The sequence below is a fragment of the Medicago sativa genome, chromosome 2 (assembly GCF_051527215.1).
Source record: "Medicago sativa cultivar Bolivia chromosome 2, Bolivia_mono, whole genome shotgun sequence".
Taxonomy (NCBI): Eukaryota; Viridiplantae; Streptophyta; class Magnoliopsida; order Fabales; family Fabaceae; genus Medicago; species Medicago sativa.
Genome location: NC_140750.1, coordinates 822,083 through 837,092, shown reverse-complemented (window position 1 = coordinate 837,092; position 15,010 = coordinate 822,083). Strand labels below are relative to the sequence as shown.

Sequence of the window (15,010 nt, the reverse complement as noted above, 5' to 3'; positions counted from 1 at the left end):
GAGAAATTCTGCCACATTTATCACCAACACATCACACTTTTCTCTTTCTTCCCTTTTCAAATCAAACACTCAAAAAAAATCAAAAAAAATATGAACATATGATGAATATATGAAGAACACATAAATCTCCAATAAACCAAAACTTGCATCGATCCACATCAACTTCATCACACTATTTCGATTATCACCATAACACATTCGAATTCCTATCATCAAACTCGGTTCAACAAGATAGACATCAACAGTGTATCATTTTCGGATCTGGAACAAGAGCCATAAGTATCTTCATCTTTTTCAGCTCACAACAACAACTCAGTACGGATCGGATCAGAGTTCAAGGAAGCAGCAGAAGTTTTCCATATTTCCAGAAGTATTTTCTCCAGATCTTAACACGATCCAAGAAGGTAACTACCTTCTCTTCTCTCTATTTCGTTGCCATAAGCTTTGTTTCCAAAAAAAATTCGAATCTAAAAATATAGATCTAGGCTTTATGAATGCTTTTTGAAGAAAACTAACTTCGGATTTGAGATGAGGAACGAAATTAGTATCTAAAACTGTGAAAATTTTTGAAAACGGGGAAGTTTGGTGGTTCCGGTACGGCGGCGCCACCCTGTTGGGCCGGCAAGCCACCGCACCGGAGCGGCGAAACTCGTCGGAGAAGATGAAGATCTCCCGGTCTCATCTAGAGAGAAGTTGGAGCAATTTTTTTTTTAGAGAGAAGGAAGATTGAATTATGAAAGGAAAACCGGTTCCCATTCTTTTATAAGTCTTACAAACCGGTCTGGTTCACCTGAACCGGACCGGTCTGTTCGGTTCTCTTCCTTCCCTCTCTGAGCCATCCGATCTCCACCTGTTTAAGATCTGACGGCTTACTTGTCTCTCTTTGATTCTTACTGTGTCCTTTAATTCATTACTGCATGTCTCTTGGATTTTGAACCGTCAGATCTATTAGCTGATAGATCTGACGGTCACTGAAACCTCCTGCTTATTTCCATGTGTTTCCTGTTTCTTGCTTACGGTATACCTGCTGTTTTTTTTGCCTCGTGATCAAGATCCAAGGGCCAGGATCAAATCCATAAGCCCAATGGATCAAGTGAAGGCCCAATTTTGCTTTTTGTTTTCTTTTTCTCTATGTTTTTGCTATTTACACCTTTCTGGATCGCATTTTACACCTTTGTTTCATTTAAAATTCCTCTAAAAATTTCCAAAAAATATATGTGTTTATTTTATCTTTTTATTTACTGATTTTATTGTTGATGTTAATATTTTCACTTTATTACCATGTTTCATGATTTCATATTTCCTCCATGCATTTCTCCTCTTAATTTCCTTTCAATTAATATTGTCTCATCCATTTTTTTTTTTAAAAAGCTTTGATTTCTACACTTTGTTTTATTTTTTGCTCTTTGCTTTAAAGTTTTATCTCATGCATTTTTTTAATGTCTTGTTCAATATTTTTACATGTGAATCTTGCTTTATTTTATGCTTTGCTAAAATTTTCTTAACATCATTGCATTTCATTTTAGCATATGATGCTTTTAAATTTCTCTTTATCTTATTATATCATTATTGCTTTAATCTTAATACCTATTCATGCATTTTTTCTTCCTATTGCAAAGCCCCATAATATTTAGTGTGTATAATTTGGGAAGTGATGTAATTTGTTTTGGGCTTTGCATTTCTCTTAGTGTGTATCTAGGAAGGGTATGTAATAGCGTAGTAATTGCACACACCGACACAAGCATCGACACTACACCATTTTATTCGTTGCTTTATGCTTGCTTTATTTTTCCGCATCATTACGCTAGTTTACCGTTAGTTTAGTAAAACCTTTTTTATCTCAAAAATCAAATAAGCAAAAGTCAAATTATTTTCTTAATAAACCTTGGATCCAAATCCAAGAGATCTTTCCTTTATTTTCTTAATCAAACTCCTAAATGAATCTTAATTAAACTTAGACCAAATTTCTCAAATAAAATGAAACAACCTCACTTCTATTTTAGTCTTCTATACCTTGAGGTCTCGCAACCCTTCTTAAAACCATTTTCAAAATCAAATTAAAATCAACCTAACCCACAAAAAATATTTTTTGAGAGAGAACTACGGCGGTTTTGATCCCTTTTAAGGGTACGTAGGCAAGGGTTTATTCCTTCCAAATCGATCAAATAAAAATAACAAAAACTCATACTTCTTCTCCCTTCATTCTTTCACTTAGACTTTAAGCAAAAATTTTCAAATAAAAATAACCTAGGACAAGATAAAGTTAGAAAGAGGTTCCCACGGAGTACCGTGGACGATGCGGGTGCCTACCACCTTCCCTAATCGTAACCGACCCCCGGATCCAAATAAGGGTTTAACTCATTTTCCCTTCCCATGAAAAATCGAGAAAGTCCAAACGATTGAGGGTTCAAAACCAATCAATGGATTGACACCCGAAAATCATGGTCTAAAGAATCTAGAGATTTTTTTTAGATATTTTGAAAAAAAATCTAAAGCTATTTGTGTTTGTTTACTATCCAAAAAAATCCATTTAAAAAAAAAAATGAGTTTTAACTAGTTCATGTCTTATCTCCTTATGTTTAAAAAAAAAAAATAGATTTTAAGAAAAGTTAATTTTAACAGCTTTTCGTTTTAGAGTCAAAATAGATTTTTTTGATAAAATAATTTTTCTAAAAATCCTAAACAAACACTTAAAAATAATAAAATAGATTTTTTTTTTGAAAAATCTAAAACAATCGGTCCTAAATATATTTGTATGAAAAAAAAAATTCATGTTTCAATTTTTTTTTTTTTTTTTTGATTAAATTAGCTAAAATGGCAAAAGACCAAAATGAATCTTTCATTAATAATTAGTTGAAAACCTTGTTAAAGTATCCAAACCGCCACGGTACCGCTCCGCAACATAGACGGCTCTTCCTTCATCTCCGATCGAATCTTATTTTCTGTGTTAGTTAATCAAAAGAAAACCCAGAAATGAGAAAACGCATCGTCTCTGCGTGGGCAGTAGCTCTTATTTGCTTCGTAGTACTCATGATCGTAACTCCAGCTATTCCTCAGTCCCAAGATTATCATAATTTTGCTGATCAACGCACCTTCTTTGGTAACTAATTTTCACTTTCTATATACTATGAACTATAGATAGAGTACTACTATTTCATTTCTTTTTTTTTTTTTTAATTTAATTTAATTTATAGGTATTCCCAATGCTCTTAACGTCATCTCCAATTTCCCTTTTCTCATTATTGGTTTCATTGGACTTGTACTCTGTCATCATGGAAATTATTTTAAGCTCAGGTATTATTTATTATTCTACTTGAATTCACTTAATCTGTATACACCGACAGTGTAATTTTGTTTTATACAAACATCCAATTGGAATTGTTGATGATGATATTGATAATTTTTCATTTCAAAAGTTTGCAAGGTGAACTATGGGGTTGGACATGTTTCTATGTTGGTGTTGCTGCTGTTGGAATTGGATCTTCATACTATCATCTCAAGCCAGATGATGCTAGTCTTGTCTGGGATAGGCTACCTGTGAGTTGAATTCCTTCTGTAGTGGAAGTTATTAGATTTTTTTTTTTTAGGCATTGACATAGACACCGCACACAAAACTGACACGTAAAACCTGTAATAATTTTAGAAAATCAAAGTGATTGAATGTAACCATATGTTGGGCTGTGTTGTTGCCTGGTATCAACATGTGTCCTACACTGGACATACGTTTAATATGAAGGGTCGGGATAGGTTATAGGAGCAATTTCTCACTGCTAAGTTAATACCCTTTCCTTTTTTTTTTTTTTTTTTGTCAATTTTAATTCCTAATTTGCTTTTATCATTTCAGATGACTGTTGCTTTTACGTCTATCATTGCGATATTCATCATTGAGCGAATTGATGAAAGGAAAGGAATGATCTCAATTATACCTCTTGTTTTGGCTGGTGTAATAAGCATTGTGTATTGGAGGTAAGCTCACTGCCTTTTTATTTTTGTTTTGTCAGCAATATTTCATTTACCTATCTCATACTGTTATTGGAGTTCAGTCATTGTTGAAGAATCTGTTTATGATTTTTTTTCTCACTCTTGTTTGACATATTCACTTCTTTTACAATGATAAACGAAAACTTTTGTTCTATATATGGATAAAGCATAAAACTCATTGTGAATTCTGCAAATTTATATTCCATTTATTACATGATATATTGCGAAGAGTCACAACATAGTTCAAACTTCAGAGAATCAGAATGCCAGAAGTTAGACTAGTCCTTTTTAATTGCACTTGTTCCAAGTACAATAGTTCCACCCTAGATGCAATGTGCTTTACCAGGGTCAGTGATGTAGGTAGTCTGTAAACTGATAACCTTTATGAGGAGCCTGACTCCGATAGTTACAGAAGGCAGAACCCTAGACCTAGAGAAAGCAGAACTGATTTCCTCCACGTCCCTTGCCAGCTTAGCCTGTTTCTCGCCTCTTCTCCCTCCTGAGTTATCGGCCACGTGAAAGTGGAGAGGGGAAAGTTGGTCGAAGTGGGCAGGGACTTCGGGCTCGAGGCGCAAGAATCCGCTAAAGGCCCCATGTGGCTTGTGGATATGGATCCGGGATCCTAGACGTTATGCTTTGTGGGGACTACACCCTCATGGTAGGCACGTGGTGGGTTCCCCTAGTCCATATGATTTATTTCTTATGGTGGTACATAGCCCTCCAAGCACGAGGCCTGAAAGGGCGAAGTGATTGAGTAGTGAGTTCCTTATTGAGTAGTCAATCCCAGGGATGATGGCACATTTATGTTATTTTATTATTCATTTACGTGGTACCAATTTGAGGTTAAGGGCATATTTGAGAGTTGCGTTTTTGGGGGTTTTGAAGGGGAAGATTTTGGAGGGTTAAGTCTATACATCGACATATATTCGAGATTTTATAAAATTGAAGGAATGCCATGATAGAAGGTCATATAATATTTTAATCATCCTTTTAATTGATTTTAGAAATAATTTATAAGTTCTTTAATTTAGAACTGGAAAATAAATTTCCCCTCTATTTCCCTCCAAAACTCAACTCCCAAGCATAGCCTAAATGTAAGTACTCGATCATTCAACTGAATTTTAACTCATTAAATAATCACTCTTGTCTTCCATTTACCTAGGTTCTTTGACGACCTCCGTCCATATGCTTTGATTCAATTTGTACCATGCATTGCAATTCCACTCATGGCTATTTTGCTGCCTCCAATGTACACTCATTCAACTTATTGGCTCTGGGCTGCAGGTTTGTATCTGTATTACGGTATTGTTTCAGCTCAAGATTAATTATAAACACCAACTGTTCTTAGATTTTCAGTAAATTCTTTGCAGGATTTTATCTTCTGGCTAAGGTGTTAGAGGCCACTGATGATGTCGTCTACAAATGGACTCATCATATTGTCAGTGGTCATACTCTTAAGCACTTGTTTGCAGCAATGGTTCCTGTCTTCTTGACATTCATGCTTGCAAAGAGGAGTGTAGAACCTGAGAGGTATATGCCTGTCCCCAGCAGTAAATTGCATATGACTGATCTACTTAATTCTAACCGAGTTTTTAATTGTGTGCAAGAATACTACCTAATTATGGGAATATGTAATTAACTCAAAATGAGATGGCATCAAGCTTTGGCCCTTTGTGGTTTATAAAAAGTTGGATTAATTTTTTTTTTGTGCCGATAAAATTCACGAGTTTTCAAGTTTAGTCCCTGCACAAATTTTTTTCAATTTTTTTTTTAGTCCTTATTTTTCGTTTTATATAGACTAAATGCAGAGACTAAAAACACTTAATTTTTTTTTGTAAAAATTAATAAAAATAGGGACTAATTTTTTTATTTTTTTTATCTAGGGACTAAACTTAAAAAGTCATCATTTTTTAGGGACTAAAAACATATTCAACCCTATAAAGTTTCAGCTTGAAAATATGAAAGTAGCATTAGTAAACTCTAGAAAGGGAACCTAGTCAATGAAGATTTTTCTTGTTTCTCTGTCTGATTATATGGTATATCTTGATTACAAACACCTGCTTGGAGTTCTTTTGTTACATTTTGATTTTAAACTCCGATTCTCAATCAATACGTTCTCTCTCAATTGGTACACATGTACCTTTTGCATTTGTTTCCGTCTTACTAATTTTTCCCTTTACCAGGATATATACAACTCTTGTATGTTAGATTTCATATATTTGAACCATTAACCAAATAATATGAGAACCTGGGTTGCAATGTTGACACCCTTACTATATTTTTCCTCTCATGTCAATATGAGCAAGGGGATTACACATGCATCTATCTAGTTCAGGAATCCTAATTTATCCAACAAAGCGATCTGTTTCTATCTTGTTTCTTCGAATCAATATCCACCCATGATTGTAGCGTTAGTGGATAACTTGTTCATTTTCTTTTGCTTGTTTGGAAAGCTGATTTGCGATTATAATATCATAGTTTGACCACTCTTCTTGATGTTTTCTGATTGTTGTGGTCTACAAGCAGGCAAAGTTTGTTTGAAGTATGGAGGATTTCCTGGACAAAGGTCAAAGAAGGCGACTCCAATGTTGAGAGCTACACTTACTCAAGGGTGGAGGTTGAAGAACCACAGTAATGTCTGTCTACTTCCCATCAACCACAAAGAAATGCTTATACTGGATTACAAAATATATATAATACTTGATCGTGGACTGAGTAAAAACAAACCACAGTAAGCTAACTTTCATACAACATTAAGCTTACAGTTTGTATAGTTCCTGATCCTTATGATATAGCAAGGACCTTTATAGATTTCAATATGAAGTATTGTCTAGTGCAATACCTGTATTTGGGCACCTGCTTCATACACTTGTAGTGCTTGTTGGCACGAGAAATCGTTCCAACTATTTCAATGATACGTTAGAATGTGTTTACAGAACTTACGAGCTTTAACTTCTAAGGTAAAGATGTTGGGACATTCCTGATATCTTGATGCGCTTATCACAATAACTTGAAGGTGATATGAAATTAATATTAAATGTAACCAAAAAGATAGAAGAAGAGCAAGAATGTATAATGAAAAAGAAATTATCAATCATCAAATGCACATTTTAATTTTAAACGTATCTCCCCTCAATAGATAGAATTATTAAAATATCGTTGTTTAAAATTAAAACAAAACTGATTTCTGACAAAACGACAAATGGGGTTTCTGCAAGCTAAGGAAAGACGTTTCTAAAAGATGGTTGGGCAGTGTCAATACCTACTACAACTGTTCATATAGTCACTCAATTCGAAACACATTCGAATTGATGTAAAATATCCTTTTAGATAAAGCTAAAAAATAGTTTTGGGTTTTACTCATCCAAGTCCAACTGATATAGCATGTGTTTGGAAAAATTGAGTTTGCCAGAGAACATGAGCTAAGATACCACTCCAGTCTGTATCTTTTCAAATCAACGGCGAAATGTGCCTTGGGGTGTGAGATTGGCCATCACAACATGGTTTCAAAGACACTGCAAATGAGTTGGACATGATTTCCGTCGGTGAGTTTGTCTTATTGCCCAAGAATCTTAATTTTTACACTTACTATAAATCTTATTTAGCATGTTTTTGGAACTATGTTTACAAGCCAACCAACACGAGTCCGATCCAAGGTTATTTCAGATAGTTTTTGTAGTGGAGTGCATTTCACTTGGAAAACATTTCCAAGCACTTACTTAGAAGCTTCCCAGTAGCAGACAACATCTATAGAACTATTTCACTATTTATGTGACATGATTTAGATAAGACGTATTTTGGATTATTGTTAGATATTATCAAGATTTGTACTATTGAATTTGATCTCTCTTAATATAAGAAAAGACTATGCTGTGGAAAACCAAGTTTTACCCTTGCTTACAAATCAGCCACGTCTCCTGCTTAAGGGTAAAAGGAGTCTAAATAATGTTTTTTGTAACTAAATTACATCATCTAACAATAATGATGTCATGTAAGTACTGGTTTCCAATTAGTTTCTTTGTTTTCTGTTACCCAATTTCATTGTCATCCCAATCTAACTACACTACTACACTGTTCGGTTGACAAAAAAGTGAAAAGTACCCTTTTGTAAAAAATTTCTAATGTCAGAAGACCTTTCCAATCTATATTTCACACTTCTCAATACTCTTACTATAACACATCTCTACTATCTCTCTTGATACATTAGGTTATTTCAAACTTGAACTTCTCTCTAACTCATCTCAAGAACATAGCAAAAACTGCATTTATGTGGTAAGATTCGTCCTTCTCCTTTATTCTTTTAAATGTATGTTTCCGTTTTCATATTTGTGTTTTATATCAAACACATCTTTTTGACCTAAAGTTCTATGTTAAATGTGAAAAGGTCAAATCTTTCTAAAGTTCATATTTTTTTATGGTTAACTCTTGCAAAAACATGAATTTGTGAACCAAAATCATGATTTACATTAAGTATTACTTTTAAATGGGTTTCCGTCCATTTGTTTTGTTTATTGGTTACTGAAGTTTAAATACAAACCCATTTAAAGTTATAATGAAGTTGTGATCAAAATCATGATTTACATTAGGATTTTCTTTGAAATGGGTTTCCCTTCTTGTGTGTTACGAACTTATGATAAAAATGTCTTTTATTTTACACAATCTTTAGGTGTGTTACAAATTTATGATAAAAATGTCTTTTTTTTTCTTCTTTCAAGTTTATACTTTTATCAGGACAGGTCCTTACTTTGTTTATGGTTCTTTATGTTTGTGTTTGTAAATCTCTATTAACAGACATTAAAGTTATATTTTGTGTTATCCATGTCTTTAGAAGTAAACAATACTTACACTCTTGAGTAACTTTCAAGTCTTGAACAATGATCTGATGTTCAAGGCATCTGATCATAAGTTTAAGTTTCAAGGCATCTGATGTTCAACACTCATTATTTTAACCTTCGTTTGTTATCAACATGTTCCTATAATGAACCTTATGTTGTTGTTCAGATGGATTTCATTAAGGAAAGACCACTGGAATTCATTGGTGATATCACAGACAAAAAGGATTTCTGGAAGTTAGCAGTTCGAGTCCAAGACAAATGGACAGTGGTTAAGAATGGAAAGGAACACTTGGAACTGGTTATTGTTGATTCTAAGGTGATGTATTTTGGAACAACTATTTACAATGGTTGAAAACGTACATCTGTTTGAGTTCGAACTGCATACAAAGTTTATTATGTTTTTAATATTTATGTTTTTACATGTTAGGGTCATGATGTTCAAGTGGTTGTTCCAACTGATTACAAAGCGAATTCTGACAAAATTCTAGAGCCAAATACTACCTACGTATTAAGTAACTTTCAAGTAATGATTAATAACTTAACTTTCAAAGCCTCTGACCATAAGTTTCACTTGAAGTGGACTGGTGGAACTACTGCTGTTGATGTAAATGTGCATAACATTCCTGCTCCTGCCATCAAATTCAAGTCCTTTGCTGAAATCATAGCTGGAAAATGGAAACCTGATTTATTAGTTAGTGAGTACAAGTTTATACAAAAAATCCAATAGTTGATATAATTATTTTCTTATATTAATCTAATGCACATTATTATTGTTTTCAAGATGTTATTGGAGTTGTTCAGGACATGGGTTACTGTCAACTTAATGAAGGAAGTGGCAAAAAACTGCAAGTCAATTTCACTATGAGAGATCTTAGGTATATCATTACCAATATGTTAATCAACTATGTATTTAGAACTTGGATACCTTATTAACTTATGTGCTTATATTGGAAAATTGTAGTGACATGATTCTCAACTGCACTTTATGGGAGGATTATGCTGCGAAGTTCATTAAATACATGGGTGACAAGAAGCAGGGTGGACCAGTTGTTGTAATGCTTAAGTATGCCAAGATCAAAGAAGAAGGTAACTCATTCTTTAAACCGCATATGGCATACATTTTACAGAACTACTATTTTAGTACTTAGACTAAACATTTCAATTACTCAGGACGTTACCCCTTAACTGTTTCAAACACTTACGGCTACACCAGGTTATTTATCAATGACAACCTCCCTGAGATTAACAACTTCAAGGGCAGGTTTGTTATTTTCAGTACTATCAGTCTTTTTCAAATGCACTTTAGGTACTATTATGTTAGATGTAACTTATTGCTTCTGCTACAGCTTGCCTAAAGATGATGTGAGTCAGTCCCAAAGCCAACTTATGTGTACCCAATCTTACTCAAGTTCACAGCTAACTTCTGAAGAAGATTTCCTTTCTAATAATATGATTCTGCCAATAGCTAACATTATCCAGCTGGACCAGGTATCCACTCTAAACTATTTTAACTTATATCACTTAACTTCTTAATCTTTGCAATTATATAATATTGCTTATATTCATCTTGGTTGTACACATTATGTCCAGATTACTTATTGTGTTACTGCTGCTACCATTGAGAAAGTCAAATCCACTAGACATGGTTGGTACTACTTTGCTTGTCACAAGTGCCCCAAAATTGCTAAGGGTGACAATGCTCCTTATACATGTGAAGATGGCCACAACACTGAGACTGAAATAGTCAAGTAAATAACTTATACTTTAATTTCAATATATTTCTTTAGGTACATTTTTTATTGCCTAATCATAATTAACCCCATCTAATCTGAGAATGATCACAGATACAAGCTAGAGATGGAAATTTCCTATGAAGGAGAAGTCACCACTTTTGTGTTCTGGGATCGTGAAGTCACTCAATTGTTGGGAGTTTCTGCTTCTCATCTTCGCTCAAACATGATTCAGGTACATTCATAATATTGTATGTAAATTAGATGTGTCTTCATTACAATTTTCATTTATATCTATCTATTTGATCATTACAGGCTGGTATAACTAATCGTTTAGAGTATCCTCTGATGATGGATGGCCTTGCTGGAAAAAACTTTGTTGCTAAAGTCAAGTGGCAACCTAGGTGGAAAACATTTTCAGTTGTTTGTTTGAAAGTAGAGCCTGAGTTATTTGCTAAGGTCATAACTAAGTTTCCCAATTATCAGGTAAACTAACTATTTGTCTGAAACTAATAAATAATATCCACCTCTAATTTTATGTCATTATGTATAAACCATGTTGTATACAATATGCAGCCTGCACCAGTACATGTTCAGGATGATCCATCTGATGACACAATTGGTGATATACAAGTTCAAGATAATGATCACACAGTTTCAACTGTAAGTTATTTCGTTTAAGTGCATCAATGAACATTATCATATGTTATGTTATTAAAAGAATTAAGAATACCATCTAACCTGTTGATTTAAATTTAATTCAGCATGATATGTCTGCATCATCTGAGTATGATCCTGATTCACTAAACCAGATCACACCTCTAAGCAAAATGAAGACAGTTGATGCTAGCCAGAATTGTGAATCACTCAGCCAACTCACTCCTAATTACCTCAAGTCTGTTGCTGAAGCTACCCCTGCACAAGTTGCACCACCTAATAACACTGCCCAACCAGACACCACTGATGAGATCACTCCTGCAAAGCAATCATCATCAAAAAGAGTCAGGCTCATTAAACAAGAGAAAAAATAAGTCTACCTGTTGTGTGGTGTCTTACATCCACTATTCCTATATAATTAATTTCCTTGCTTTCTACCTATGTTATGTAATCTAAATTTTAATCAACTTGGATAGACTATGATTTCCAAGTTCTTCCAGACATATTTATCTTATCACTATTATGCTATCAGACACCCTTATGTCTTTATTTATAATGTTTCTAATTCAGATTGTCTGGGATGCACTATTCCTAACTTGAATGCTATGTTGTGTAATATAAATATGAATCAATTTGGATAGACTATATATTCCAAGTTATTCCAGACATATTTATCACTAATATGCTATCTGAAACCCTTATGTATTTATTTATAATGTGCATGATTCGGATTGTCTTACATCCACTATTCCTATCCGATTATCCAAGTTGATTTCTACCTATGTTATGTAACCTAAATGTCAATCAACTTGGATAGACTATGAATTCCAAGTAAACTCATACATATGTATTATGTATTATGCTATCAGAAACCGTTATATGTTTAGTGATAAAGGGTTCATATTATATCTAGAGACTGTTCTATGTCAAAACTACTCTATCCAGCACATTAATATCTCAGATTATTAATGTATAACTCATATAACTTAGCATAACTCATATAACTCATATAACTACTGTGTCTTGCTAAATCTTAAAGGCACATAAATAACAAAATATTGGTTAAGTAGATCATCCATAAAACCACTTTACATTATTAATCATGTTTATTTTCAATGAATCAGTAGTAATCTTCATTTTCAGTAAAAATCCATAATACAATATGTCCTATGGTTACTCAAATCACTTTATTACATCAAGATATCTATATACTCATGCATATTATTAATGTTAACTATAAACATCAACCATATCAACATTGATCATGCTTTATTGTTTTAAAAAATAGGCTTAAGGATATATGATATTTTATCTTACCTTTAGGAAGCAAAATTTACTAATAAGGTTGTTTTATGATACTCAATATTTAGAAAGTACTTTAGCACACAAGTTATATAATACCATCTTCCAGCCTACCTAACATGAATTGCAGCACAATTTATAGCCTGCTTTATTGTAAAGCAGCCTGTTTTTGACAAGACATCTCATACAAACCAATGTTTCTATGCTAACCTTTGCATTTAATGCGTAGCCAGTAATGGTACTACAAGTTATAATGTGAGAGACCTACAAGCCCTGCCATTCTATACAATTGTGTTGTTCAAGGGCTACAAAACTTATTACTTTATTATTATGTTTATTGCACTGTTTGTGTAACAATTAGTTTGCAAAAACTTTGAATTCAATTATATTAGAAGTCACACTTATGTTGACAGATCTCAACAGTTGCAATTATCCAGCTATTTGAAAAGTTACATTGCTACTTCCTTCCCCAACTTCTGAAATACCTCATATAAACTTAATACATTATCATGTTTTTTTTTAATATCCATTTATAATTCCTGCCACACTTCATTTATCATCAACATTCACTGTCAGGTTTGATTCATTTTCTTTTATCTACATATTTCTTCATATTTATTGTAAACTGAAAACATGATTCCCCTAACATTGCTATCCTTAACTATATACCTCTACAACCTGTAGTCATGTTCAAATCTTTCATGCAATTTGATTATCTAGGTTTTCTTTACAAAGTATGTTAACATTAAATATGAACTGCAATCTTCTGTTTACTCTTATTACCTCATTCTATAATGTTGGTTCATCTATACCCAATCATAATTTTTAACTTCGTACATCATTTTTTATGAACCTGCTAAAATAAGTTAAGTGATTAACTTCTATATAATCTGACATAAACATAAGAAAGATCAGTGACAATTAAAGTTAATTACTCTTATCATTGGTTATATACTATTCTGTAGCCAGCTATCAGTGCCAACACCATTATGTTCTCAGTCTGTATTTTACTTGACCATGTATGTTACTCTATCAGGTTATGGATCACAATAACCACAATGTTGATGCTAAAACATCTCAGGCTAGACAGAAAAGGAGGTTGTGTGTGAAGAAAAATAAGAAATCTGTATCATTAAAGGATTCAACTAATACCCCTCTTTCTGATATTACTTACTCCTCCCTTAATAGGAATATCACTTCCCATACTAATGTGCCTAACCTTCCTATTAAACAAAATGTTTCAACCAGTACTTCTCATTCAGGGTTTGAGAGCAGAAACTTATGTGAGAACATTCAACCTACAACATCTAAAACCACTCAGAAACTAAACACAAAGCGCAATGCTGACCACCTGCTCAGTGTTACCAACATTAGCAATAACAAGAAAATTGCCACACAGAACCATGTTCAGACTACATCAACACGTTTCTTAAATGACCACTCAAACACAGTCAAAAGTCAATCTACAATCAGAGCAATCTTAGAATCAAGTTCTAAATCAAAAGAAACCAATCAGACCCATTCTTCAAATATCCCTTATAATAAGTTTAATACTGCTTGCAGGAGTAAGAGAAACATACCTGGTATAAATTTGCTAAATAAGTTTTCTGAAACAGACCATATTGATTCCAATTATGCTCCTACCACATCCAAGGTCAATGCCAAAGATATTGATTATGCAACCAAGGAGAAGGTCAACAATGTCAAAGTCCATAAGAAAACCAAAACACCCTCAGAATCTATTCATGCACCTGAAACATGTACCAAGCGGAATGCGACATTTCTTGATAATTCAACCACTGTCAGAGTCAATAACAAAACCAAAACATCCTCAGCTGCCAAAGTTATTGATGCTGGAACCAAGGTCAACAATGTCACAGTCAATAATAAAACCAAAACACCTTCAAAGTCTGTTCATGCTCCTATAATAATAACAAAGCGAAATGCGACATATGTTGATGATGCAACCAATGTCAGAGTCAATAAGAAAACCAAAACAGCCTCAGAGTTTGCTACATCATCAAAACCAGTTCAATGTATTCTATCCGGATTGCTTCAACGACTTAATGCTACAGCTTCAACTGACAATATTCCTCTTCAGCCTACCAATAGAAATAAACATACATCACCAACCATAATTTCTGATGACCAAACATCTGCCCTTCCTGAAACAATTGAAAATCCAACATGTGAACGAACAAACAAACCCACCAATATATCAACTGATGTTGATTATTTCAATAAAATGTTCACAAATCAGTCAAACACCAATCAACAAAATGAAAACAAAAATGATGATACATCTTCAGATTCTGATGACAGTGACGATACTCAGTCATCTAATTCTACTGATGAAGAGATTGAAGACATCGATGAAAATATCTTGGGAGGTAACTTTTAGTCTCAGGTTACAGACATTTTTTTATTATTTCATTTTTCATTTCAACAATTCTAATATTAATCTTCAGGTATTTCTTTTTTTGCCATAGTATATGGTGACATAGG

The 15,010-nt window shown here is 33.4% G+C and overlaps 2 protein-coding genes across 2 annotated transcripts; both read left to right on the top strand.

Annotated features, from left to right (window-relative positions):
* Positions 1-2,841: 2,841 nt before the first annotated feature.
* Positions 2,842-6,919, top strand: SAG18 (senescence associated gene 18). The gene is made up of 7 exons (XM_085741642.1): positions 2,842-3,100; positions 3,195-3,294; positions 3,417-3,537; positions 3,845-3,966; positions 5,144-5,265; positions 5,352-5,511; positions 6,508-6,919. The coding sequence occupies exons 1-7, from the start codon at positions 2,974-2,976 to the stop codon at positions 6,614-6,616; spliced, it is 861 nt and encodes a 286-aa protein (XP_085597768.1). The 5' UTR covers positions 2,842-2,973; the 3' UTR covers positions 6,617-6,919.
* An 893-nt stretch (positions 6,920-7,812) lies between these two features.
* LOC146943383 (uncharacterized) lies at positions 7,813-11,756 on the top strand. Its single transcript, XM_085741641.1, has 11 exons — positions 7,813-9,132; positions 9,244-9,511; positions 9,598-9,691; positions 9,778-9,902; positions 9,987-10,077; positions 10,163-10,304; positions 10,407-10,564; positions 10,661-10,781; positions 10,862-11,032; positions 11,123-11,209; positions 11,311-11,756. The coding sequence occupies exons 1-11, from the start codon at positions 8,908-8,910 to the stop codon at positions 11,575-11,577; spliced, it is 1,749 nt and encodes a 582-aa protein (XP_085597767.1). The 5' UTR covers positions 7,813-8,907; the 3' UTR covers positions 11,578-11,756.
* Positions 11,757-15,010: the final 3,254 nt, after the last annotated feature.

Excerpts from the sequence above, each read along its gene's own strand:
- SAG18 (XM_085741642.1), top strand. The coding sequence starts at position 2,974 with ATGAGAAAACGCATCGTCTCTGCGTGGGCAGTAGCTCTTATTTGCTTC. Across the intron at positions 3,101-3,194 it reads TGATCAACGCACCTTCTTTG|GTATTCCCAATGCTCTTAAC; the intron begins GTAACTAATTTT and ends TTTAATTTATAG. Across the intron at positions 5,266-5,351 it reads TTATTGGCTCTGGGCTGCAG|GATTTTATCTTCTGGCTAAG; the intron begins GTTTGTATCTGT and ends AATTCTTTGCAG.
- LOC146943383 (XM_085741641.1), top strand. The coding sequence starts at position 8,908 with ATGTTCAACACTCATTATTTTAACCTTCGTTTGTTATCAACATGTTCC. Across the intron at positions 9,512-9,597 it reads GAAACCTGATTTATTAGTTA|ATGTTATTGGAGTTGTTCAG; the intron begins GTGAGTACAAGT and ends ATTGTTTTCAAG. Across the intron at positions 10,305-10,406 it reads ACATTATCCAGCTGGACCAG|ATTACTTATTGTGTTACTGC; the intron begins GTATCCACTCTA and ends CATTATGTCCAG.